A 25,261-nucleotide genomic window follows, 5' to 3' on the forward strand; every position below is an offset into this window, starting at 1 on the left:
ATATTTTTTAAAACTTATAATTATTATTTATTTAAGAAAGTGGCATATTAATAATAATCATAATGCAAAAAATTACCATAATTAAAAAAAATAGTAAAGCATAAAAATACATCAAATTACAGGATGGTTTATTGTACTCTTGCCTAAACTTTAAATGGGGAATGTGAATTTGTCGACAAGAAAGTGAAAGAAAAAAAAGAGAAGAAAAAAGAAAAGCCCAATCTTAGTTTTTACCAAAACTGTGACTTTAAACCCAGAAAACCACTCCTGATCTCATCACAGGGAACAAAACCCAGACTCTCCCTCACCTAAATCTCACACCAGATGCTCCAACTCTTCACGCGCTACTTTAATTCCCTGTATCCTACGCTCCTCCTTAAATACATGTAGTCAAAACCGCTAACTTCGGTCAAGCCACTCTGATCCTGCCACCTCAGGAACCCAGTCCCGTTCCACCTGGCGTGATCACAACGGTAATCCTTTAACAGGATTTGGAGGGAAAAAGTAATTACAAGGAAAGAGAAAACAAACGTGTAAATACGAAAATACGAAAAGAAATAAGGAAAAGAAAAAGAAATAATAGCAAAACAGAAGGCTTAGGCCAATGGCTTCTTGTTGGGTTTGGAGTTTATATTGTGTCATTTCAATATAAACAGAAAAAGAAAGAAAACATAAAATCCTTCTCTTTTTCTCGTTTTCTCGTTTTCTCTCTCTTTTTATCTCGCTTTCATCGCCGGAAAATTGCATCATCAATCTCCAATTAACGCCGTCATGTTATTGCTCAAATCGGTACTATTCTTTTGCTTGATTTGCCTTTAGAGTCTCGCTGTTGAGCAGTTATAGGATCAGATCTGGTTGGTTTTGCTTGATTATAGAGAGATTTAGGGTTCTAAATTTTGTTATATTGCTCCAATTAGGGATGATTTTGAAGAGAATTCTGAAACTTTAGGGGTTTTTTTTGTTAATATTCTTACGTGTGTGTGTGTGTGTGTGTATGGAAGAGGGAAGAAGATCTGGTGACCCATCGGGGTTTATGGTGAAGAATAGAAGCTCATCAGGTTGTTTGATTGTTAGAAAGAAGGGTAATAATGATGGTATTGGAATTGGAGGAATTGTAGGTTCCTCTGGTTCAAGAAAGTTTAGTGGGTCAAAAAAGGAGAAAAAGAGAGCTAGGTTGGATTTCAGCGATTCAGGGTCTAGTGATGAGTTGTTAATACCGCCACAAAGAAGGGTTGGACCTGAAACTATTAGGGTTTGTAATGGTTTGAGTCTTTTTGATAAGGGTGGTATTAATTTAGAAGAGAATGATATTGGTAGGAAAAGGAGTAGGGGAGATATTACTGGTAGGAGTAGTAACAAGGTTGATGCGAATGTGGTTGGTAGGAATGGGGAAGAGGATTTTAGTGCAAGGAAAAGGAATAGGTTAGATGTGTTTGAGTTTGATGAATATGAAGGGAATGATGTAGAAATGATGAGGAGGAGGAGGAAGCATTTTGATGATGACGATGATGATAACAATGATGATGATGGAATTCAAGGGAGGGGGAGGCTTGTTGGGTCAATGATGATGGGGAGAAGTGGGATTAATATGGAATACGAGTCAGGATCAAGTAGACATCCTATTATTGATAGAAGAAAGAGTTCATATTTCGAGAGAACAAGTGGGCTAATTCAGGAAGGTCACCACAATAGGGATGTGACACGGAATCATCCACGACAAATATCGTTTTATAGAGATAAATATGATTCAGATGAACCCATTAGAGTTCAGGGAAAAAATGGTGTTTTAAAGGTAATGGTGAACAAGAAAAAGAAGGTGGGTGGAATGGAAGTGGAGGAAAACAGAAAGGGCTTGAGGCCAGAAGAAGCTGTGAAGAGGAATGTTCTAATCAGACCTCCGCTTTACTCAGAGTCTAAAAGTGCTGAGAAATCGAGTTCTGTAGTTGGGACACTGAAGAGTTCAATGAATATGCTGAGATCATCACCTGCTAAGAATTCTTCTAGTAGGAATGGTAAGGTCAGATACCATGATTCAGAAGACAGTGATACATCATTAAAATTGGGACTGAAGAAATTGGATTCTCATAACTCTATGAAAATGCCACCGTCAACTAAAAACCTTAAAGGAGATGAGGTGGATTCGGAAGATAGTGATACATCGTTGAAGCTGGGACCAAAGAATGAGGAACCACATAAATCTACAAAAGGGGCAAGCAGCAGTGGTGAAATAACACCAAGCAATCAGCGCCTACCAACTAGAAGTAAAGAAGGGAAAATTAAGCGTGGTACTGGCACAGAAAAGCAGAAGCTGCGAGAAAGAATAAGGGAGATGCTTTTGAATGCAGGCTGGACTATAGACTATAGACCAAGAAGGAACAGAGACTACCTAGATGCAGTCTATATTAATCCTACAGGAACGGCTTACTGGTCCATCATCAAGGCATATGATGCGCTTCTAAAGCAATTAAATGATGAGGAAGAGGAGGCAAGATCCAAGGATGAGTCATTTATGCCACTATCTGATGAGGTGCTCAGCCAATTAACAAGAAAGACACGAAAGAAGATGGAGAAAGAAATGAAAATGAAAAAGAAGCAAAGAGATGTTAGTGAAAGTGAGAATGCAAGGGAAACTGCAGCAAGAAAGTCTTCAAGTTCCAGGCATGATGAGGAAAGTATGGACAGTGGCAGCCATGAAGAAAAACTAAGTTCCTTTATAAAACAGGGTGGTAAGTCATTAAAGAGTAGAATGAATGGTAACAGTTCTTTCAATTTAAACACTAAAAACCAGAATTCTATTCATCCTCTACATGGTGCCGTGGAGCAAACATTTTCTGGATGTAATTCTCATCAAGGAAGAAAAAGCAGAAAACTTGGCAGATGTACTTTGTTGGTGCGGAATTCTAATGAGGGGCTAAACTCAGAAAGTGATGGCTTTGTTCCATATGCTGGCAAAAGAACACTGCTTTCCTGGCTGATTGACTGTGGAGCTGTACAATTGAGCCAAAAGGTGCGTTACATGAATCGTCGACGAACGAAAGTAATGCTGGAGGGTTGGGTTACTAGAGATGGTATTCACTGTGGTTGCTGTAGTAAAATCCTCACAGTCTCGAAGTTTGAGATCCATGCAGGGAGCAAATTGCGCCAGCCGTTTCAAAATATATATCTAGATTCAGGGGTTTCTCTTCTGGAGTGCCAGATTGATGCTTGGAATAGACAGGAGTCCATAGAGCGCATTGGTTTTCATTCTGTAAACACTGATGGTGATGATCCTAATGATGATACATGTGGCATTTGTGGAGATGGTGGGGATTTGATATGTTGTGATGGTTGTCCGTCAACCTTTCATCAGAGCTGCCTAGATATAATGGTACTTTTTAGATTATATTATGTACAAACTATGAACAAACTTCAATTTCTTTCTTTTGTCTATTTTATTATTTTATAATAATCCTTTCTTTTGTTTGTTTAAGCACAAGATCTGGTTACTCTTAAAAATCCCTTGGGCTGTAGTTGGGATCGTCTGTCTCATTCATTATAGAATAATGCCTAGTCTGGATATTAACTAGTCTTGCAACTTCAAATTAAGTTAGTATGAAGCAGAAGCCATTTCTTGATGGCCTTATTCTGGATCCTACTGGCTATTGAAATGGTTGTGGTCATATGATCATGTTAAATTACCTGATCTTATATTTATGCCCTTTTATGATGTGAAGTTCTGAACAACAGATTGATAGAACTTCTTTCATTGTAAATCTTGTTTTAATATTCCTTCTCTATGATGCTGTGGAATGAGTATGATGTCAATCACTCATCAGAGCAAACTTAGTTTGAGTTGTGACTGACAGCTATATTTTTGTCGGCTTAGCAGCTTTGACTGCATATTTAGCAATTCTATTCATATGATTTTCTTGTTGCAGATGCTCCCCCCAGGTGATTGGCATTGCCCAAATTGTACATGCAAATTTTGTGGAATAGCCAGTGAAGACTTTGTTCAGGAAGATGGTACAAATGTTTCCGAACTACTTACTTGCAGCTTGTGTGCAAAAAAATGTACTCATTTTCATCCTTCTTGAGTTTAAATTTTGTTCTCTATTTCTTTTGTTACTTTATTTTCATATGTGCTTTGATATTAAATTCTACTTTTCTGTAGATCACAAATCATGCCTACAGGATGTGGATGCTCTCTGTATTGATTTTAATAATTCAACCCCTTGTTTTTGCGGGAAGACATGCAGAGAGGTAATTTTCTTTTTCTTTTTTATTTTTCTTTCTCGGGTAATTTCGCCTTTTTCTGTTACAATTGGCAACTTTTGTATTTCCGTTACAGCTTTATTGATGGCTTTTTTTTTTGCCTCAAACATTATTCATGCTTATTGTATTTGGATTGTTGCATAGAACTTATTCTCCTGCTACCTGTACAGCTTTTTGAGCAATTGCAGAAGTATCTTGGGATCAAGCATGAGCTAGAATCAGGATTTTCATGGTCTCTTGTCCATAGAATGGATATAGACTTGGACATGTCTCTGCAGGGGCTACCACAAAGAGTAGAATGCAATTCGAAGTTGGCTGTTGCCTTGTCTGTTATGGATGAATGCTTTTTGCCAATCGTTGACAGGAGAAGTGGGATCAATATAATCCAGAATGTGCTATATAACTGTGGGTAAGTATCCTTGATCATGAGTACTATTAATCATTATTCCTTTTATATTCTTACAGTAGCATAGGTATTTGCTTAACATTTGTGAGCAAGGATAAATGAAACATTTTCAGGTATGTTGTGAAGTTAAAATAACAAATATGTTCTTTTTTATTTCAATGGTTATCGCAGGGATTACACAATTCAAATTCCTTTCAATTCTTTTTGGCATTGGTTAGCTCTGGAATGGAGATCTATGCAATGTGTTGTGGCATTTTAGTTATTTAGATGAAGTTGATTTGCCTAGCCATTCTCTTGTTTTGTTTTTTTACATAACATATAGTTTATCACTCACAACCATTAGTACTAGTTATACGTATTTCCTTACTAGAGCATGCTTGTATGAAATTTCGAGTTTGAAGATGCTTTAAATTCTTATGCATCTTTCTTCTCTTGCGTCTTTTCTGCTATCAGCCTTTACATGCCTTGTCTCTGTTGTATCACACACTTTCATCTTATTGTTTTTCTTTCCATTAGTAATTAGCTTCTTTAGTTTATTGCATTTATTCAAACTTGTTTGATAAATACCTTGAAAATTTGTCTCATTTGGAAGCTATTTACAGCTTCTCCATTTTATCCTTCATTTGTTAATTGCTTCATTCTTTTATTGCCAGATCAAACTTTAATCGGCTGAATTATAGTGGCTTTTATGCTGCTATTCTGGAGAGGGGTGATGAAATAATTTCTGCCGCATCCATCAGGTACAAGTTACTGGCCATTTGTTAGCTATTCACGTGCATATCACCTTCATGGTATGCAGAAAGAATGGAAGTAAGAGGGCAGGACTCTGGGGAAAAAATTACTTTGATTGGAATTTTTTAGAGGGACTGGGTGAGAATTATTTTCTGTAGCATTGAGATTATTCAATGAATAATCATTCCCATTCTTGGTCTTGAAAAATTGGGTCCCATCCAAGAGCCAATTCCTACCCGGCCTTATTGAAAATTGAGTTCTTCCATCTGAAATAGATATTGAGGGAAGAGAGAAGGGTTCTTGTTGGGAGTAGGAAAGGGGTTGAAGGGTGTTGTATAGTGGAATAGACTTCTTATCTAGAATGTTGCAAGGGATTTACTAGAGGCATCTTCCCTTTGGGTTCTCTTACATGCATTCTCCCTTATCATGGATAACTTGCAAATTTTTTACTCAGTAGTATCATTTTTATTCCTTTGTCAGCTAAATGCAAATGATACCCCTGCTAACTGCCTAATTAGGTTTTAGCACAGAGTTTCTGTTCATTTGATTACCACAAAGTTCTGACCATCATGTTGCCCATACTTGTTTTAGGTTCCATGGAACTCAGTTGGCAGAAATGCCATTCATCGGTACTCGCCATGTATATAGGCGTCAAGGGATGTGCCGGCGGCTTTTTAGTGCCATTGAATCAGTAAGTAATGAATATCACTTGCTTTTGTGCATTTATTTGCATGGCTAAACTATCAGAATTATGGGTTATTTGTCCATCTTTCTTCCAAATTTACCCTTTTCCTGCTGTCTTTCCAGAAAGGACTCTTAATTTATCTTGCTTTTCTAGGCACTCTGCTCCTTGAAGGTTCAGAAATTGATTATCCCTGCAATTTCTGAACTGACTCATACATGGACTGGGGTTTTTGGTTTTACCACTCTTAGTGATTCACTTAAGCAAGAATTGAAGTCTATGAATATGTTGGTGTTCCCTGGAATAGACATGTTGCAGAAGCAGCTATTGGAGAAAGAAAACACTGATGGAAACATGACTTTGAGCGCAGGTTCTAGTCAAAATGCATTCTGGTATCTATTAATTTCATTTATTCTGCATTTATTTACTCTGCATTTCTTTCGATAGGTTTTAAAGGATCAGAATTGGAAGACAGTCAATGTGTCACACCTGAGGTGGCAGCTAAGTCTGATATTGATTCTTCAGCTATGCATGATCTTGATAAATATGATATTAATGGTGATTTAGAACATGCCAGCAGGGCAAATGACGAAGTTGTTACTGCAAATTCTGATTCTCAATTTCTGGATGTTCCTATGAATGACACTTCTGTGATCAGTAGTTCTTTAGATTCAACCCAGGAACAAAAAAACTTAGTACTACTTATAGAGATGGTGAATGCAGATTTTGATTCAGGGGATAAGCTGGATGAATCTGCTGCTGAGAACAAAAGTCTGTCTGTATTTGACGCTAGTCATGATAACCAAATGGATATTAAAGCAGAATCAGATTCTTCTGCTGAAGATACTACTCGCTCTTGTATTCAAGGTGAAGTGTCTCCTGCAAATTCTAATTCCCGAGGCCTTGGTGTTTCCTCTGATGATATTTCTGTGAAGAGTGGTTCTGTGGGTGCTCCTAATGAACTTAAAACTGAACTTTTGCGTGAGAGGAATACATGTGCTGATTCTGAATCAGGGGACAAGTTAGATGAGTTAAATTCGGAGAGTAAATGCCTCGTTAAAACAGTAGTGGCTTCTCCTGTCAAAGATGATTTTCAGTCTTGTAAAGAAAGTGATATTCAGGATATCCGTGCGTTTAATTTAAACGAGACTTCTTCTGATAAAACTAAAACCTCAATCTCAATTGAAGAGGCTAAGTCTCTTGATTGCAAATCAGAGGGCAAGTTTTCTGAACTAGCTTCCAAGGGGAATCATCAATTTGACTCTGATGCAGGCCATCATGCAATAGAGATGGAAACGAAGCCTGTAGTGGATTCCCCCATTGAGGATAAGCCTGAGTCCGGCAAAGAGGACTTGCAGACACTAAATGCTGAGTTGGCATGTTCTGAAGCTGTCCCTTCCACTAAGGGTGCAAGTGAATTTCCAAGTGTGTCTGAAGCTGCCCCTTCCGCAGAGGATGTAACTGATGATAATTCGACCCAGAAGATAGATGAGTTTTTATGTGTGCCTGACGCTGTTCCTTCCACAGAGAATGCAACTGATGATAAACCCACCCAGAAGATAGATGAACTTCAAATTGTGCCTGAATCTGTTCCTTCTGCACAGAATGCAACTGGCGATAAACCCGCCCAGAAGATATATGAACTTCAAAGTGTGTCTGAAGCTGTTCCTTCTGCACAGAATGCAACTGACTATAAACCCGCCCAAAAGATATATGAACTTCAAAGTGTGTCTGAAGCTGTTCCATCCGCACATAATGCAACTGATGATAAATCTACCCAGAAGATGGGTGAATTTCCAAGTGTAGTTGAATCTGTCCCTTCCACAGAAGATGCAACTGATGATAATTCCACCCAGAAGATAGATGAATTTCTAAGTGTGCCTGGGGCTGTCCCTTCCACAGAGAGTGCAACTGATGACAATCACCCCCCGAAGATGGATGAACTTCCAAGTGTACCTGTTTCCATGTTCAATGGTGGTGATGATAATTCCATGCAAAATAACTTAGATCCAAAAGATAGAATATGAGAGGCAAGCAAATTAGATTCGACTTCAAAAGCAGTTTGAAGCAAATCCCTGGTATGCTCCTACAGATAAGTTCAGGACTGATGCAAGTGAAGGGAAACTGATCCTTACGTTGTATGATATGTGTGCACTACACCACTCCTGCTCTGTATTCTCTATGAAACTTGTAGGTTCTCTCAATGTGGAATATTCCCATACGCCAGAGCCAGGGCAAAGGCGCTGTCATCTAAATGCCGTGACTGGGAATTTATGAAGAAATTATAGGTTGTCTGACGAAAAGTAATTGGTCTTGGTGAGTAAGGTTGTTAAAGTTTCTGGTTTAACTTGTTGGAGCAACTGTGTTTAGAGGGCTTCAAATTGGTGGGAAGTGATTGGTGCCGTATGAGGAAGTTGCTATTGTAAAAACACATTGGAGGGAGGCAGACATTTGGACTGAATGTGAATGGGGGTCAATTTTCTCCATGTTACTAAGCATGTAAATATCCAAATGCCACCAAGCTGCAAATTTGGCGAGTCCTGTATTAATTCATTTTTATGGAGGAACATCCTCTATGTCTATCTATGTTAACTTGTCACATGACATAGGTGGGGTTGCAGATGGATCTTTTAATGTCATTTTTCTTGTAACTACAACCTTTTCTTCCAATTGCCAGCATTCTTTTTATATGATTTATGTTATGTTAGCTGCAAATTGGTCATCTTTTCTTAATCCTGTTTGGTCTGAAAGTCACATCAGCCTTTTATGTATTTTTTTTAGAGGAAAATGACTAAATAATTTTCTTCTAACAAACAAGTTTAAATAAATATTTCTACATAAAATTATATATTAAATTATTAATATCATATTTTAATGAGTTAGCTCGCGCTTAGTTGAATTTTATTTCACTTGCGTTGAGTTTTTTTGGAGTTTAAGGAGCTTTTATTAACTTGAGGCTCGACTGTAAAGCGGTAAAACATGCTGCTCTAAAACGACGTCGTTAAACAGCCACAAATACAGCTAAACGCTGCCCTCTCTCCGCCTTTCTCCGATTTTTTGACTAAAAACAAGAAGAAATGGAGGTCTCAGTCTCTGCTTCTCGCCTCCTGAACACAACTTCCTTACCTTCAGTAGCCAAACCAAGGGTCAGAATTCATCACACAAGTCCAGTACCTGTACGTATCAGTCACCCAATCTTATCTTCAACTCCTATTCAAATGAACCACTCTCTGTCCTCTCTCCACGCCGTCCCACTCCAAGACAACGGCTCCACTGTAACCACAACCCCTTCACCAACCGAATCTAGTATCTCTCTCTCTCTGTTCCTATTCCCTAAAATTTTTCAAAATAATTGCTGTTATATTATTGGTGATATATTTTTATTATTGCTTGTTTCCCTCAGGTGGAAATGAAGTTCGAATTGGTGAAGTTAAGAGGGTCACAAAGGAAACTAACGTCTCGGTTAAGATAAATCTGGACGGTACTGGAGTTTCTGATTCCACTACTGGAATTCCATTTCTTGATCACATGTTGGATGTTAGTACTCCTTTACTATTGCTCTCTTTTCTTATCGTTACACCTTGTCTTGTTTGGGAAGTCTAGAAATGCATTCTATTTAATCATTCCCGTTGAACTTAAATAATGCCAAAAATACAAACTTTTTAAAGAATTGAATTTGATTAAATTCTCTTGCATATATGGTTTGTGCTTCAAACAAGGCCTTATTAATTTGATTTTCAATGTTTTATTTGATTCAGCAACTTGCTTCGCATGGGTTGTTTGATGTGCATGTAAAGGCAACTGGAGATATTCATATTGATGATCATCATACTAATGAAGATGTTGCACTTGCTATTGGAACTGTAATTCTCTCTCTTTTTTTTCATTAGTACTATTCCACTAACTGATTTATGATATTAAGTTATGCCTGCGGTATCTCTACTTTTATGTTGCTGGGAAAATCAAATTCAGTTTTTTTTTTTTTTTTTCATTTTTTTTGTGCGTGCAGGCATTGCTGCAGGCACTTGGTGATAGGAGAGGGATTCATCGGTTTGGGGACTTCTCAGCTCCTCTTGATGAGGCTTTGATACATGTTTCATTGGTATGTTTTATGCAGTAGTTTTGTTTTTCTCTCTTCTTTTACAGTGTTATTAATTAGTGTCTGATGATTTAAAAACTGTTGAAATCATTGTTAAACTTTTGGTATATTTGTAAATATGATGTGCAGTCACCAATCCGTATATTAGGCCTGATTCTGATACCTCTTAGCTTGATAGTTTTAAGTAGATTGATTGCAACTGCTGTAGATTCAAGCCATTAATTATTGTCAGAGGTGGAGCTCAAGTGTTAGATTTGAAGCTGAATGTCAAAACCAAAATTGAAGTGAAATTTAGGGTGGGGCTGCACTTGTAATAAAAGTTCATGGAGCTGTTTAGGTTAAATTTTCGGCTGGTACATACTGTTAGGGTAAATAAAGGAATTAATTTTTGAAGATGAAGAAGGATAATCATTCAAATATGTGAGATGAACTAAGACAGTAATTTATCCCTGAGGCTTAGTAAAAATTGTGCCTTAAATGTGTGGTTTCGAAGTAAAAGCACATATCTGCATGTATTATTGCATTTACTTGTGCTGAATGCTTAGATTCCTATATCGTGTGTTGATTTCAAACTTATTTTGTTTCAGGATTTATCTGGACGGCCGCATTTAAGTTATGATTTGCAAATTCCCACTCAGAGAGTTGGAACATATGACACACAGGTGGTTCATTTTATTGCTGTAACATTCTTTCTTTATATTGTTATCCAACTCTTGAATGGTGGTTGGACTTGACTATGGGGACGATGTAATATAGTGCATGCCATTAGAGATTGTTAGTCCTATGACTTTAGCTGTCGGTATCTGGGTACCTTTGTTCATGTTTTCAAATTTTGCAACTCGAAATTTGGTGATCAACTATTGTACTCTTTCATTTGTAGTTGGTGGAGCATTTTTTCCAGTCTTTGGTGAATACTTCTGGTATGACACTTCACATCCGGCAGGTAAACTCAAAATCATTAAAGCATTTTTCATTGTGAGAAAATAATTTAAAATTGAGAACCGAATTACACAATCATTGCTCTCTATTACTCTGTCACTTATGTTCAGTAGCTAATTCTCTCCTAAAATCTACAATTTAAGTGTTAATCTGCATTTTTCTGCTTGCTCATTTTAATTACTATTTTTATTATTTTCTCACTTTATGTTTAATATTTCACTGTTATGGTTTTAGACATAGTTATCTACTTCATCACCTTTTTTTTTCTTTGCTAATTTTATATTGAAATATTGTTTGAGCACAGCTTGCTGGAAAAAATTCTCATCATATTATTGAAGCAACATTCAAAGCATTTGCCAGGGCTCTTCGACAAGCAACAGAATATGACCCCCGTCGTCTTGGGACAGTGCCAAGGTTTGATATCCCTTTCCAAGCAATCCTTGCAATATTTACACGGATTGAGTATGATTTGCTTATTATAAGATCTCTTCCCAGTTGCTTCTCATTTTTCACCTGTGATTGTGACATTAGATATGCTAGCTCAAGAATTCCTATAACTTCATGAGAGGATTATATGATGAGCTAAAATTCATGGTATCACAATTTGGAGTTTTTATACTACACCAAAACTTTGCTTTTCCTTAGAAGAAAGGGGATTTCAGCAATTACCTCATATATTTTATTATGTATTTAGTATTTCCATTGTCCATTAGCAGCCCGTTGTGCATCACATTGTAATTTTATTTAGCAGTCTCGTATACTTAAGATGCTCTTTAAGAAGGCATGAAGAAATAATTGCTGGCGCTTTTTGGTGGATTGAAATAGTCAATCATGAGTTCTTAGTATTATATGTTGATGATCGCTAAAAATTGTGCATGATTTTGATTTGCAGCTCAAAGGGTGTTTTGTCACGAGCTTGATGCTTCTTGATCATCATGCAAAGGATGGTTTAGGCTGGCATTCAGGCATCACTAGCAGTGAAGGCTTTATATTTGTGCATACATTGTTAAATGCATTTTGGTGATTTCTTGCAATTTGTGTTTGCTTTAGTCAGGTGACCACTAATATGGTATGATGATGCAAGCATGGTAAAGTTTCTTGGTGTCTATTAAGGTTCTTCTGAAGGCTGTCTAATACGGCAACACATAAAAGCTATAAATGTCAGGTTGCTATAATGATTAGTCTGTGTCCTGTGAACATGAAGGATCCAAATAATGCTGTATTCCAGACAATGTCTCCCTTTTTGCTACTTGACAGAAAAGAGGGTATGCTTGTAAAGAATAAATTCTTTTGGGATGATGTTGAGCACATGGCTCTTAATTGGTATTTGTTGGAACCCGCTATTTATGAAGCTTCTTGATGAGCGGCCAATTGTGCACTCAGCATCCTGGTGTGTTTGCTTTTCCAGTGAAAACAGGGTGTCCCGACATATTATTATGTTTTCTTTGTAATCTCAAATTCACTCAGTGCAGCTCTATGAACTTAACAGGAACACATGAGCCCTGCTACAGATTCTCTATTTTCCAAGACTCATCAGAGATACACTTGTCATCTCAACTTTTGTTGTCCCTTCATTTTTCTATAGAAAGAAACAAATAAATAAAAATTTAATTGCATAATAGACAATGCACCATTTCTGCAATCCTGAAATCTGCTTGGTTCAGAGTAATAATCTCTCCAAAAGAATTCTCTCCGCCCAAAACTTAAAAAGCATCGTTTCATCTTGCTCAAGTTGCTCGTCTGCTACAAAAATTCTTCTGCTGCACTCAAATCGTTCAATATCTCAGACTTGACCTCTTCAGGGAGTGGAGCAGATGGACCAGCCTTTGAGTAGAAACTGGCCAAGGATCTAATTGCCTTTTCTAGTTCAATATATGATTCCTGTCATGAACAAGAAGGTAGCAGATCAGTCACAGAATGTTACCAATTTTTGAACTCTAGCAATTTACTCAGCAACACATACCTCACGGACCACCTTTTCTTGTCCTCTCCAACTTCCCAGATATTCTCTAATGGACTCCTTTGCTGCATCTGCAGTTCGTCTAAATTGAGTAACATCTTTAGGATCCTCCTTTAGTGAGTCACGCAGTGTCTTTACAACATCTCTTGCTGATTTCAAGTAAGCCTTAGGCAGAAGTTTACCAGATTTTGTTTTCTCATTCGGATCAAATAATGATTTAATAGTCCCAATAACTCCATCCTTTTCCTCTTGGGCATTCGATTCATCTTCAGCCCTTACTGGTAATGGAGTTGAAATGCAGTTTAAATTCAGAATGGTAAGAAATGAAGCACTGCATAGCAGGATATGACGACGACTCAAAGTAACAGCTGGAGATGAGGGAACAGTATCACACCTCCATTGCAGTTTACCTGTGGTGTTCCATTAGGAAATAAAAGGATAAATAAATAGCAAACAAAACAAGTGGAAGCGGAGATTGACTTGTAGTGTAGTAGTTATAGTTATGCAATCTTGTGACACAGTAACCACAATGATTCAGAACATAATCTTGACAAGGTTCGGGATAGTTAATGCTTACAGTTATTGTTGGGTATAGAGGTTTTGCAAGTAACAGAAGGGCATAGCTTTAGAGCAAGAATAACAGCCATTCTTTGTTTAGTAGCTACTTAAATCCACTGCACCTTGTAAACCAGCAGCAATCTCTTGAATTCTTCTACTACCCCATGCACTTAGCAAGATTACACTTTTCAAATTGATGCCATAGCAAGCTATTGCTGAGCTAATTCAACCAAATAAAAGAAAAAAGAAAATCAGTAACCGAAATGCAGTTTGAAATCTCTTCTCTGATTTGGAATAATATTTGAAGGAGAAGTCATGGCCTTTACCTTTCTTTGCACAAATACACTGCTCTTTCAATCTCTGCCTCAAGTCTCTAGAAAGAAGCAGTTACTTTTATCCAAATGGACACACCAGGTAATTAACACAATCCTCAAGGATAAATTAGTCCTTGTGCAATTGGCAGTACACGACGACGTTTTGCACAGCACACTGAAACTGGAAGTGACCCACAAAAATCACGCGGCAATCCTCATCCTCCTTTTTCCTTTTTTCTGCAGCACACAACAAAATTGAAGCAAAGAAGAATCATATCTCATCACCGAAGCAAGAATCTCAATATTGTAATTCTATATATTGCCATACATATATGTCTGTAGATTCTGAAACAAATTGAGGAACCCTAGCTAATCACAATTCCCGAGGATGAACGCTGGTGGCTCCCGCCCTAAATCCTTCAGCAAACCATCCTCCTCCGCTTCCCACCGCAAATCACGCTGGGAGTCATCTTCTACCAATAATCCGACGTCGGATTCGAAATCAAATCATCAAACCAAACAACCTCCTTCAAATTCAAATCCATCTCCCAAACCTCTTACTAATAATAATAACAATACTAATAATAGAACACCTGCTACTCCTAGCAACAGCTCACTTCCACCGGGTTCCACATTGCCCTTCCATGACCTGGCCCCACCACCTCCGCCCGTACCTCCACCTCCACCTCCACCTACCTACGGCTTTCACATGCTTGAGCGTCGTACAATTGCTCTTGCCGATGGTAGCGTCCGCTCTTACTTCGCTCTCCCTACCGATTACCAGGACTTCCCTCTTCGTCCTCCCCTGCGGTTTCCTCCCCTGGGTCCCAATCCTGACTTCCCTGGTGGTCCCCGCTTCCCTCCAATGAGCCCTCAAGGGTTAGGGTTTCGTGATCATAATCAAAATAAGAGGAAATTTGGTGGTGGCGGGGAATTTAGCAGGTATGGTAATAATAATAACAATACTAACGGGTCTTATCATCCGGATCAGTTGATGGCGGGGACAAGTACAAGTAGTAGTCCCTTTAGGAGAAGCTTTGGTGATGATTTTAGAGCTGCCAAACATATGAGATTTGGTGATAATGATCTTAATATTAATAACAATAAGCATCCTGAAGTGGACCACATTAAGCTAAATAAGGCGTTTTTGCATTTTACTAAGTTGATTAATGAGACTGAGGCTGACAGAAAGCGTTATTTGGAAAATGGCAAGCAAGGCCGCCTTATGTGTTTGGTTTGCGGCAGGTTCGCTTCATTATCTCTTCTTTTCTTCCATATGAAATTTTTTTATGTGAACTGAATTAGGTTAGAAACTATTTTGGAGCTTCCCTGTTATATTTACAAGCTTAGCTCTGTGTTTGAGATTAACTATGAATTAGATTCAGTACTCGCATTTAGTATGCTAACAATTTTATTTTTTTAAAATTTTCCATTGCATATGGCTACTTTGGCAGTTTGTTTAATTACAGCTTCATTTTTTTTGCTTACATTTGTGATTTCTGCAAAATTTGTTTCTGTGCTTGAGATTAATACCAGTGGTCTGTGCAGTTTGCTTTGCTCAGCTTCTGAAGTAGGAATGTCTAATATCTTACAGAAGCTGATAATGTTTATGGCTCAGCTTTTAGGTTTGTTCATCGATATGTATTTTATTTTGCCTTTCTCATTAAGATTAAGGTACTTTGTCAGGTAGGTTTTATCAGGTTGATGTTCTTGATGGTTGTTTTGTAATTGTTGGTTATTCTGATTGGGAGGTAGGCTTTGCAAAGTTGACGATGTTGGCAATAATTTTGTTCCATTTTGTTTAGATAGTATTGATGGTCCATGATTGGCTCAACTTATTCATTTGATATTCCGGAAATTAAATAGTTGTTAGCTACTTCTGGTTTGAGAGGCTTAAGTTTACTATTTGGAAATTTTTGAGGGAAAAAACCAAATCTTCATGTTGCATGATGCAAGGAATGTGGAGAATGTTGGGCTAACTCTTAGAAGATGAGTGGTTCCAATTTATTTATGATAAGGCACATATTTAAGGAACAATATGTTGTAGATAGCCTTTCAATTTTGGTAATATACTTAATACAGTCAGAAAATATCTTTGCCTGTTTTCTTGTTTGAATTTTTGGTTTTCCTTAGCAGGTATTATTTACTTCTTAGAATTTGTAATTTTTATTTGTTCGGAATAAGAGTAACATCATTGTAGATTTAGACTTCCAGTGTACTATGATAGGTCAATGCTGGTTCCTTGTAAAACAGAGTTACAAAACAACTTTTGATGATCGTGTGTGTGCAACTTTGATGACTTTTTCTCCTCTTGCTCATGCTTATTTTTGAAGCACTGTCAGAATATGTTTTCAGTCTTGATGAGTCAAGTTGCATATGTGTGAAATTCATTACATTTCTATGTTCATTTTTATGTAATCATTTAACCCTTTAGGATTCTACTGTCTAGCAACCTTCCCTTGTCAAAACCGAATGCTGGTTGCTCAGTGGCTATCAATGAATGGTTGGTGCAATTTTAATATAAGCTATCTATGTAGAAATTCTGAATGGAAACTGTTTCCTGTGTTGTTTACAAAGGTAGTTCGTTATATCATATTCTTCAGGATTTTACATAATTAGCTATTAGCTAATATGCTCATGTTACCTAGCTGTTTGTCCTTGCTTCCTCCATCCCCCCATTTGTAGCCATTTAGTTTCTTTCCCTTCTCTTAAAATTCCTTGCGATCTTGGGATATTGTTGTTTGTTGGCAACTGCCTATACTGTTGGAAGTTGTGCTGTTTTGCTAGAATGAGCTGAATTGACTATTTACTTATAAAGTCTGCTATAGTTGGCAGCTATTGTGAAGTAGTTGGCCTAGCATAGATATTCGTGTATGATCTAGGAGTATTAGCTCTATGTTCTTTTAGTTGATGCTATTAAGAGGAAAGTTTGCATTCATCTCAAGCTGCCTTCTCTTATCCTTCCTCTCTTTCTTCCAAATTATTGCAGTTGACATATGTGCATATTCTGGGTCTCTATGTCTATATTCTCTATTTAAGATGATTCTTCTATGCCAATTGCGAAATTGGTTTGTTCTTTTCTTTTCTTTTCTTTTATGAAGGTAACTTGTATGCATTTTCCTGTATGTTGCGTCCATTTTCATTGGGAGCGTGAGGTCTAAAGCTACCATTTCTCTTGATAGTGTACGTCCTTTTATTCAAAGTTACTTGGACAATTTTTGTTAATCTGCTTTTTGTTTGAGCAAGGGCCTTGATCCACATTTATGATTTATGTTTTGACTTGAATATTGTGAAGATAGTTGCTTGTTAGTCATCAGTCATGTTAACTGTGACTTGAGTTTACTTCTTTGTTTATGTTGCTTTAACCTGTATTTTATTCTTTTATTAGTATACTCTAGAAGGGCGTTGATAAGGGTAGGATTCTTCGTGTAATTATTATAAATCATTTCTCTTTAGTTTCGAAGTTGCACTAACTTATGACTTGTATCTCTCGTTTACTGTGCTCAACGTCCTGTTGGTTTATTATTTTTTATTACATTTTCCAGGATGTTGTGAGCAAGCATCTGACGAAATTTAATGCGTGTTTTGAATGGAAACTTATTTATCTTTTAGTTGGTTTCTTCTAAGTGCTCCTGTTTCAGTGGTTGATCAGAAATCAGATAAGAAATTTTGTATCTATTGTAGTTGTTACCATCTCTGTGTGGAATATGGTATGTGTAAATGATGAGTGGAAAGTGTATTTGGTTCCATATAACTGTGTCATCTAGCTGACAGGACTAGGCAAAAATTATACTTTAGAAATTAGGCAGTGGTGAGGTTTTTGTGGCAGGTGAAATGAGTTGGAGTTTCTGTTTAAGACAGTGCACAAGGGTTTGAGTGTAATAATAGAGAAAGTGGGTCATGACCATAAAATCGAATTGCACAATAAAGGATTTTGTAAAGAGAAGGCAAGAAGCATCATGGAATCACGTGTCTGTCTTCATTTAGTTTGTATGCAGGAGAGTTCATAATCTCTTAGGAAGTTGTTTGACTTTGTCCCTCCCTACCATTTACACGTGTCATGACATGACATGTTGAGCATTTCTCACATATTTGCTATCTGTGGCTGGACTTGCCAAAGTCTAGCATATTTACTTTCTTGTCAACTATTGAAGTGGCCAAAGAGAATATGAACAAACAGAGTCTAGCATCAATAAAGATATGCTATCAGAATCTAGCATCCTTTGCCCTTCTATTTCCCTTGCAGTTTATGCACTTTATTTCTGTTTTAGAGTGTATTCATTTGAATTCTTTTTGTGACAATAATCTTAATAGCCTTATAGCAATTTGATAGATAGTTATGTAAACCTGCCTCTAATTTTTTCTTTACTTGGATTTTTGTGTGATGCAGTTAGAACTGTCCGTCCCATGTTGTGCTTTATTCTGAATTTAGATGAGTCACTTGACTGGCTCACTTTGGAGTAGTCAGCTGGCATATCTTTATTGATGGTGCTATGCTGTATTTTAAGTTTATATTAAACAGTATTTCCTGCATTTAGTAGTTTTTGGTTGCAACTTGCAAGTTGCAATTATGAAACTAGCTTTTTAATAAATAGGGTTTATATGCCCCACTTCATGTGAATCATGTGTCAGGATGTGGATTTCTACTAGCTTACTGCTTTATATTTGGAGGTTCCATTTAAAACGTGTTCCTCTCTGATATCTGCAAAAGGAATTTGAAAAGTGATACTTCCACCTTAACAATTTCCTTTTGAGTCAAGTGAACTCTACATGATTCCTGTAATTCAAAAACTTGATCCATGTTATCCAGCTGATAAAAATCTCTAATTTATCGAGTTGTATAGGGTGTGTGCATATGATTTATTACCTTTATGTCTCTTGTACTGCTGAGTATGCTGCCTTTATTGCCCTTTTAGCTTGAACTTGGAGACTGACTGCATTATCTCAGAGAAGACCTTAATTATTACTCTTGAATGCCCTTGACATGAAAAATACAGGTCTTCCAAAGACTTCCCAGACACGCATGCTCTTGTAATGCACACGTACAACTCAGATAATGCTGACTTGCGTGTGGATCACTTGGGCTTACACAAAGCTCTCTGTATTTTAATGGGATGGAACTACTCAAAGCCTCCTGATAATGCAAAGGTGTATCAGCTATTACCTGCTGATGTAGCAGCAACAAACCAAGATGATTTAGTTATGTGGCCTCCTATGGTGATAATTCATAATACAGTTACAGGAAAGGGTAAAGATGGGCGCATTGAAGGTCTGGGAAACAAAGCAATGGATAACAAAATAAGAGGTATAAGGCGCCCCTTTATTCTTTTTTTGTAATTGATGATGTTTTGATGATAGTTATTAGTCAAGATCTTTCTTTCATTCTGTAGAATCAGAATGTGCTGTAGCATTCCTCTATTGCAGTTATTATTTAGGTTCTTGTTAAAAAGAATTATGGTTATGCCTGTCCTATTTTATTGGAGTGTAAGTTTATAAGAATATCAATGGGAAAAACTTATTTTGAAACTGCAACCCCTTCACCAGTGCACTTGGTGTAGTCTCATCTGTAGCACCTTTCTACCGGGAGATGCTGTTTATATGAAAGATGACTGATGATCTTTTTGTATAGATTTTATTGGAAGTCTTGTTTTCACTCACTCTTTCTCCAGCTTTTACTAACCCACCTTTTGAGATCCAAAGAATCCAGTAAAAGAGGTAATTGCCTACCCAATAGCTTCAACTTTCTTTGGATTGTTAGCAAGCTTTGAGTAGTCTAATTTTTGTGCTCTTTTGTAATATTATACATTTAGGGTTATGAAAGTTGCCTAAGATTCTCTGGGTTTATAATTTATAGATGAATTCAATGTTCAAGAGTTCACTTTTAGGGTTGTGGTTGGCGGGAAATCAAGATATGGCTTATGTGTTTTAAGATTTAGGTTTTGGATGGTTTGGGCCGTATTTTGTGGGAAATGCAAAAAAAAAAAAAACCATGGGGGCTGTCTATGTGCTGTGCAGAGTGATTTAACCAATATTTTGGACTTTAGAGTAGTGAGATTTTGACCAAAACCAAATTATTTTAATTCATACATTTAAAGTTTAAGAAACTTGTAATTCATAGATGCTTTTCTAGACTTTTATTACATTCTTCTTTTTCGTTGAAGAAAAGAATTGTGTTGAAGAAAAATAAAATATTAGTTTGTTTAGGGAAGTTCGGGAGGCTCCTAGAATCCTGACTGAACAAACCAGAATGGTTTATATTCATTATATGTTACTCAAAGGCCACAAGAAGTGAAAAACCAAGTTATAGCTAATGAACTAGTCCCTTGGCCATGGTTTCATGCTGTATATAGTGCTCATTGACATACATTTGTGTAACTGAGAAGTTCAGTTCAGTTCAGATAATTAGTTATTGCTTTTCCTTTTTCTTCTTTGTTACATTTGTATATAGAACCTTTACTTCTCGTTTTCCGATTTATTTTTGGTTATACTTTATAATGTTGTTGTTTTTAAGGTACTACATGTTAATAATTCTGCTCTCTACTAATTTTTTACTTGTCCTTGACTCTTTAGTGAGCTAGTTTGCTCGACTTCGTGCTGCCAGTGGGATCCTTATTGTTTCTTCCTTTCTGTGACCTAGAGTTGTACTTACATCTAGCTACCTTCAGCTCAATATTGAAACTGGCATGTGTGGTTGCCCTGTTCAATTGGTCCAGTTGAGCCTTATCTACCTGATTAAGTCCTAAACTTCTTGTGAGCTAATTTCTTGCTGTAACGTGTAACTGGTTATTTAATTCATGACTTGCTTAGCTCTGAACTTTAAGTGGTCTTGCTGGATTCATGAGATTGGTTTGTGCGAAGAGGTAGATCTCATTCCAGACAGAAATAGCTATTGCAAATCATCATTGATGTTGTTGCTGAATGGTTTAGTGTTGCCAGGCATTTGCTAATCTGTTACCCCAAGTGTGAGCAAACAACTTTGTGCTGCCTGAGAGCTTGTTTCCTTTGAGCAAACAATTTAAGCTTAAAAACCTTGTATGTTTCAGTGCTGCATGACATGCAACTCATTCTTTGTCAGACATTGAGCTTGTTTTCCTACCTGCTTCTAATATTACCACTAATCATGCATATAACTACTACCTACTGAAGTTGGATTTTGTAATGCCGGAGCATCCCTTTTCTAGTATGCGATTTCGATTATCCAGTCCAGCTTAGTATTATTGTAGTCATTAAAATAGTCATTTGACTAGCATGTAACTTTAAGTTAAGATGAATGGTTTTGATTAAATAGGGTTAGACGCAGCTTAGTATTATTACCTGCTTCTAATATTACCACTAATCATGCATATAACTACTACCTACTGAAGTTTATTATGTGATGTAATTCTAGTATAAATAGTCTTATATGACTATTTTCAGCAGTTATCTTATTTCGTTAATTCAATTGACACTAGAGGTTTTCTCCAAATTCTATAATTCTTTGAGGTTCAAGTCTCAAATCTCAATCTAGCTATCTTTTGGTATTGAATTCTGTCCTATTTCTTTATTTCACTTCTACTAACTCATCAGTTTGTACTTCTATGGCGTGCTGGGCAATATTTCACAACTTGAGTGATTAGATTACCAACCTCAACATGCCAGTTTAGTACAAGTCATTCTTGTACTTTTGCATGTCGATGTTAATATCATTGCTTTGCAGCAGATAAAAGTATCTTATAACCGAGATGGCTTTTATATGAGCTAGGCATTGAGGTAATCTAGGATCAATCTGTATGTGATGCAGACTTGATTGTGCCAGTCATATAGTAGCCAACATTTTATATTCTCAAATTTATTACAGAAGAAGTTGAGTCTACAAACATGAACTTTCGGCTTCCGTAGGTTTTGTGGTTTTCTCTTAGTTCTTTAGATGGCAATCAGTGTTAAGATGGCAAGTGACAAAGTCCAAAGAAATATAGTCTATGAGAGTTCAATGGTTAATGCTTCTCCCTTGAGTTTTGGTATTGGCTCAAGCATCTCTGTTATCATTATATGAAGTGATTCAATCACCTTCGACGGTGTTCTCAAAGTTATAAAGTCAGTATTAATCATCACATTGGACTTTACCAATCTCTTTAATAATCTGTCTTGCACTTTATGATGCTATGTTTTGCGCGTCTTGTCCCTGCCTATTATTAATTTTGTTATTATCCTTTCCATTCTCATCAATGTTAGTCTTATCCTATTTAGCACAGGGTACTGCATTGTCAGATGTTGACCCAATGCTTAATGGTTATTTGAATGATTACATATGTTAAACACTTCCCAAACTATTCTCTTATGACTGTTAAAGTGTCTTGACATCTACCTGAGGTTACTATGCAATGCATTTTGGGGGGGTAGAATGGACTGCAGGGTTCTTCAGGGATCCAGTGTGTTGATATTTTTGGGTTCTTTTGTTGGAAAATTCTTTTTTCTTCTTTTTTTAATTGTAATATGGAATGCTTGTCCAGATCTTGGATTTTCTGGTGGCAAGTCAAAGTCCTTGTATGGAAGAGATGGTCATCTGGGCATAACTCTTATAAAGTTCAGTAGTGATCAATTTGGTCTGAAGGAGGCTTTGCAGCTGGCAGAACACTTTGAGAAGGAAAATCATGGGCGTAAGGCTTGGGGATGCATACAGCCTCTGTCATTGGGTAAGGATGATGAGAAGAATCCCAACCTCGTGAAGGTAGAAAGGAGTGGGGAGAAAAAAAGGATTTTATATGGCTATCTTGGAACAGCTGCTGATCTCTACAAGGTTGATTTTGAAACAAGGAAGAAATTAACAATTGAGAGCCAGAGGGACTATAAAGCATCCAAGTAAATTCTAAACGACTTACAAGGTACAACTGGATCTCTACTCTATTATTTTTTTCAAGGCTGGGTTGATACAAGGAATTGAAATGCATTTCTTGCATAATGAGATAGGCATCTAGACTGCTAGTTTGGCCTGCCTGAGGACAAATATGAATGTATCTTAATTAATCCTTATTAGTTTGTGAGTTGATGGTCCTACAATTTTACCATCTTCTGCTGTAGAATGTGAGCTAAGGTTCATATAGACTGATTGCTAGCTGTATTTTTAACTTGAGGTGAGCAGGCTCCTGAAGTCGTGGTGCCCATTATTATTGACAGCTTGTGGGAAACAAGAATTTACAACTTCAGGTTGCAATTGTAAGATTTTACTTGTTATGGGTCCAAGCATGTTTAGAATTGACTTGAGTTGTCATCATATAGGCAAGCTGCATTAGGCAGCATTAATTGTGCCAGCCACTCTTGTGATAGCTGGCTTATGCGTGATAAAATGCGTGTGAAAAATTGAGCAGCAGCATTCTCGAATAGACTTCACATGCTGGCTTGTTGAAATCGTAACATCGAACTAGAGATCTTTTCTTTTTGAAATGGAAAGGTAAGAGTGCTGGATGGATGGGTTGGTTTGGTAGGGCTACTGTAACTAGGTAATTAAGAATTCAAAGACATCAGGGGTGGAACAGTATATTTTTGTTTTAGTGGATGGCAATACGTTTTGTGCTTTATGAATGAATAGACTCTAGCACAGATTATTATTAGTATTCCTGGTCCAGTAATTATAACTGCACTTAGGGGTGGGCTTCACTTATGAGTATTAAGAACTAAGATAGATCTCTTTCGCCTTTGCAGAGGACCAAGAGCGGACAACAGGAAATTGTACGATCGAGGCTTGGATTTTTGCCTAATTTATTTTCACTTTCCTGAAAGATTTCATTGACACCTTATCATAATGTCCATTACTTGTATTCTTGTGATCTTAATTACTTGAAACATGCATGCTTATTTAATGTAGTAGTTGTCCTTCATTGCCTCTGTCTGATTCAGTTAAAGTAACAAATTTCAAGATGGGGTGAAAGCTACCCTCCCTTCTCTTTTATAGATGCTGTGTAGGTTGTAAAAGGGGAGGTTCTGGGTCTTTCACAATCAAACCCTTGGGGCCCTATTGCGAGCCACCTTTAGGGTGGGACACAGCTGTGAATGGAAATTGGACACAGCGTCGTTACTTGTGTTGAAAGCCGCTAAATGTATGTATATATCATTATCCTTTGGTTTTGGTTTAGGCTTTGATACTCAGGGTCGGGGCCTATTAAAGGAGGGCCATAGCATCATATGCAAAATCCAAGTCTTCTTTTCATTAGTATGAGATGGATAACTTGCTAAATTTTTGCAGTCATAATGTTCTAGTTTCTGTTACCTTTTCTATAATGGGGACGGTAGCTAATATTCAGAGTATACAAAGTAGTTGTTGATGCATACTTCTAGTTAATTAGATGTTGATATTAATTGTTGCTATATTTTCGGTTTTGTTTTGGATATGATCATCTCAAATTTCCCAAATTGTATTTGGGTGTTACGAGTGGGCATTATTATGTGATTATCCATGTGATGACAACGTAATCGTATCTAAAATGTATCCCCCAAAAACACAGAAAAGAAAAGAAAGAAAGACCCACCAATGTGTTTGCTGTACGAGGCGCTAATAATGCACTCTATTAGTACTAGTAACTTAATCTATTACTTGTGAAAATACTCTGGGCCACGCAATTACACTTATGAGTGGACCACTAATCATCATCATCATGTTTTTCGTAGAACTAGAAATTGACAGACAATTCTTCAGGAAAAATAAAAATAAAAAGGAAAAAACGGAAATTGACAGAGACAAGTTTAACCGAAAAATTCAAATCGTAAATTATGTTGAAACTTGAAGTGAATCAAATAGGGTTTATTGAAAAGAAAAATAGTTGAATTCTGTACCACCCACAACACAAGTGGGTCTAAAAACATTGAATCAACAGCAGCAGCAGTCTCTCTCTCTCTCTCTCTCTCTCTCTCGCCCGACAAGTATTTTTTCCATCCAAAGTCTTCGCAGCTATAAAAGCCTACTAGTGCGAGTTTCGTGTCAATGTCAATATCTAGAAAAGAAAGGAATCCACAAAAAAGAAAAAAAAAAAAGGACCCTGGTTTTGAAATAAAAACAGTAGTTATTGTGGGATATCTAGCAGACTATTATTCCCATCACTCATCTCCCATCCCAAGCCCACCAGTGTTCTGCTGGCCACTGCTGCCATTGACGGCCTTTGCAAAGTTCTTTTTATTTATTTATTATTATTATTGAAAATATTCGTCATTGGGCAGAGTCACCGTCACTCTGGATACTTATATTATCCAAGGCAATAATATTCTTTATCTTAATTTTATTTTTCAACGAGTCATCATATTAGTCACCAGCGATGAACCTTTCAGTCGCACTATTTACAATAAAAGTTTT

General features: G+C 37.0%; 4 protein-coding genes across 6 annotated transcripts; 3 read left to right on the plus strand and 1 right to left on the minus strand.

Annotated features, from left to right (window-relative positions):
* The first annotated feature begins 545 nt into the window (after nt 1-545).
* LOC8280925 lies at nt 546-8,786 on the plus strand. Its single transcript, XM_002517094.4, has 8 exons — nt 546-3,367; nt 3,918-4,050; nt 4,151-4,239; nt 4,422-4,660; nt 5,311-5,397; nt 5,981-6,080; nt 6,228-6,441; nt 6,519-8,786. The coding sequence occupies exons 1-8, from the start codon at nt 995-997 to the stop codon at nt 8,096-8,098; spliced, it is 4,815 nt and encodes a 1,604-aa protein (XP_002517140.2). The 5' UTR covers nt 546-994; the 3' UTR covers nt 8,099-8,786.
* Nucleotides 8,787-9,078: 292 nt separating this feature from the next.
* Nucleotides 9,079-12,494, plus strand: LOC8280924 (imidazoleglycerol-phosphate dehydratase). Its single transcript, XM_002517093.4, has 8 exons — nt 9,079-9,377; nt 9,475-9,608; nt 9,830-9,934; nt 10,081-10,173; nt 10,758-10,832; nt 11,051-11,113; nt 11,414-11,523; nt 12,002-12,494. The coding sequence occupies exons 1-8, from the start codon at nt 9,149-9,151 to the stop codon at nt 12,027-12,029; spliced, it is 837 nt and encodes a 278-aa protein (XP_002517139.1). The 5' UTR covers nt 9,079-9,148; the 3' UTR covers nt 12,030-12,494.
* A 160-nt stretch (nt 12,495-12,654) lies between these two features.
* Nucleotides 12,655-14,085, minus strand: LOC8280923 (photosystem II D1 precursor processing protein PSB27-H2, chloroplastic). 2 transcript variants are annotated; one of them, XM_015718055.3, is made up of 4 exons: nt 13,954-14,085; nt 13,647-13,847; nt 13,073-13,479; nt 12,655-12,990 (listed from the first exon to the last, which is right to left on the minus strand). In XM_015718055.3, the coding sequence occupies exons 2-4, from the start codon at nt 13,714-13,716 to the stop codon at nt 12,853-12,855; spliced, it is 615 nt and encodes a 204-aa protein (XP_015573541.1). In that variant the 5' UTR covers nt 13,717-13,847; nt 13,954-14,085; the 3' UTR covers nt 12,655-12,852. The 2 variants fall into 2 exon arrangements, with proteins under 2 accessions (XP_015573541.1, XP_002517138.1); XM_002517092.4 differs by having other exon boundaries at nt 13,647-13,842; nt 13,954-14,073.
* A 95-nt stretch (nt 14,086-14,180) lies between these two features.
* On the plus strand, nt 14,181-23,797 carry LOC8280922. Of its 2 annotated transcripts, none has more exons than XM_002517091.3 (4): nt 14,181-15,186; nt 18,939-19,246; nt 22,431-22,802; nt 23,620-23,797. In XM_002517091.3, the coding sequence occupies exons 1-3, from the start codon at nt 14,330-14,332 to the stop codon at nt 22,781-22,783; spliced, it is 1,518 nt and encodes a 505-aa protein (XP_002517137.2). In that variant the 5' UTR covers nt 14,181-14,329; the 3' UTR covers nt 22,784-22,802; nt 23,620-23,797. The 2 variants fall into 2 exon arrangements, with proteins under 2 accessions (XP_002517137.2, XP_048234908.1); XM_048378951.1 differs by lacking the exon at nt 23,620-23,797 and adding an exon at nt 23,060-23,157.
* Nucleotides 23,798-25,261: the final 1,464 nt, after the last annotated feature.

The sequence above is a fragment of the Ricinus communis genome, chromosome 9 (assembly GCF_019578655.1).
Source record: "Ricinus communis isolate WT05 ecotype wild-type chromosome 9, ASM1957865v1, whole genome shotgun sequence".
NCBI lineage: Eukaryota > Viridiplantae > Streptophyta > Magnoliopsida > Malpighiales > Euphorbiaceae > Ricinus > Ricinus communis.

Bases quoted from the DNA above. Each gene is read 5' to 3' on its own strand.
- LOC8280925 (XM_002517094.4), top strand. From the start codon at position 995: ATGGAAGAGGGAAGAAGATCTGGTGACCCATCGGGGTTTATGGTGAAG. The intron at 4,661-5,310 runs GTAAGTATCCTT...TTTTATTGCCAG, and splicing joins AATGTGCTATATAACTGTGG to ATCAAACTTTAATCGGCTGA. The intron at 6,081-6,227 runs GTAAGTAATGAA...TTGCTTTTCTAG, and splicing joins TTTTTAGTGCCATTGAATCA to GCACTCTGCTCCTTGAAGGT.
- LOC8280922 (XM_002517091.3), top strand. From the start codon at position 14,330: ATGAACGCTGGTGGCTCCCGCCCTAAATCCTTCAGCAAACCATCCTCC. The intron at 15,187-18,938 runs GTTCGCTTCATT...TGAAAAATACAG, and splicing joins ATGTGTTTGGTTTGCGGCAG to GTCTTCCAAAGACTTCCCAG. The intron at 19,247-22,430 runs GTATAAGGCGCC...ATGCTTGTCCAG, and splicing joins AATGGATAACAAAATAAGAG to ATCTTGGATTTTCTGGTGGC.
- LOC8280923 (XM_015718055.3), bottom strand. From the start codon at position 13,716: ATGGCTGTTATTCTTGCTCTAAAGCTATGCCCTTCTGTTACTTGCAAA. The intron at 13,480-13,646 runs GTAAGCATTAAC...GGAACACCACAG, and splicing joins CTCTATACCCAACAATAACT to GTAAACTGCAATGGAGGTGT. The intron at 12,991-13,072 runs GTATGTGTTGCT...TGTTCATGACAG, and splicing joins AAGAAAAGGTGGTCCGTGAG to GAATCATATATTGAACTAGA.
- LOC8280924 (XM_002517093.4), top strand. From the start codon at position 9,149: ATGGAGGTCTCAGTCTCTGCTTCTCGCCTCCTGAACACAACTTCCTTA. The intron at 9,609-9,829 runs GTTAGTACTCCT...TATTTGATTCAG, and splicing joins TTCTTGATCACATGTTGGAT to CAACTTGCTTCGCATGGGTT. The intron at 11,114-11,413 runs GTAAACTCAAAA...GTTTGAGCACAG, and splicing joins TGACACTTCACATCCGGCAG to CTTGCTGGAAAAAATTCTCA.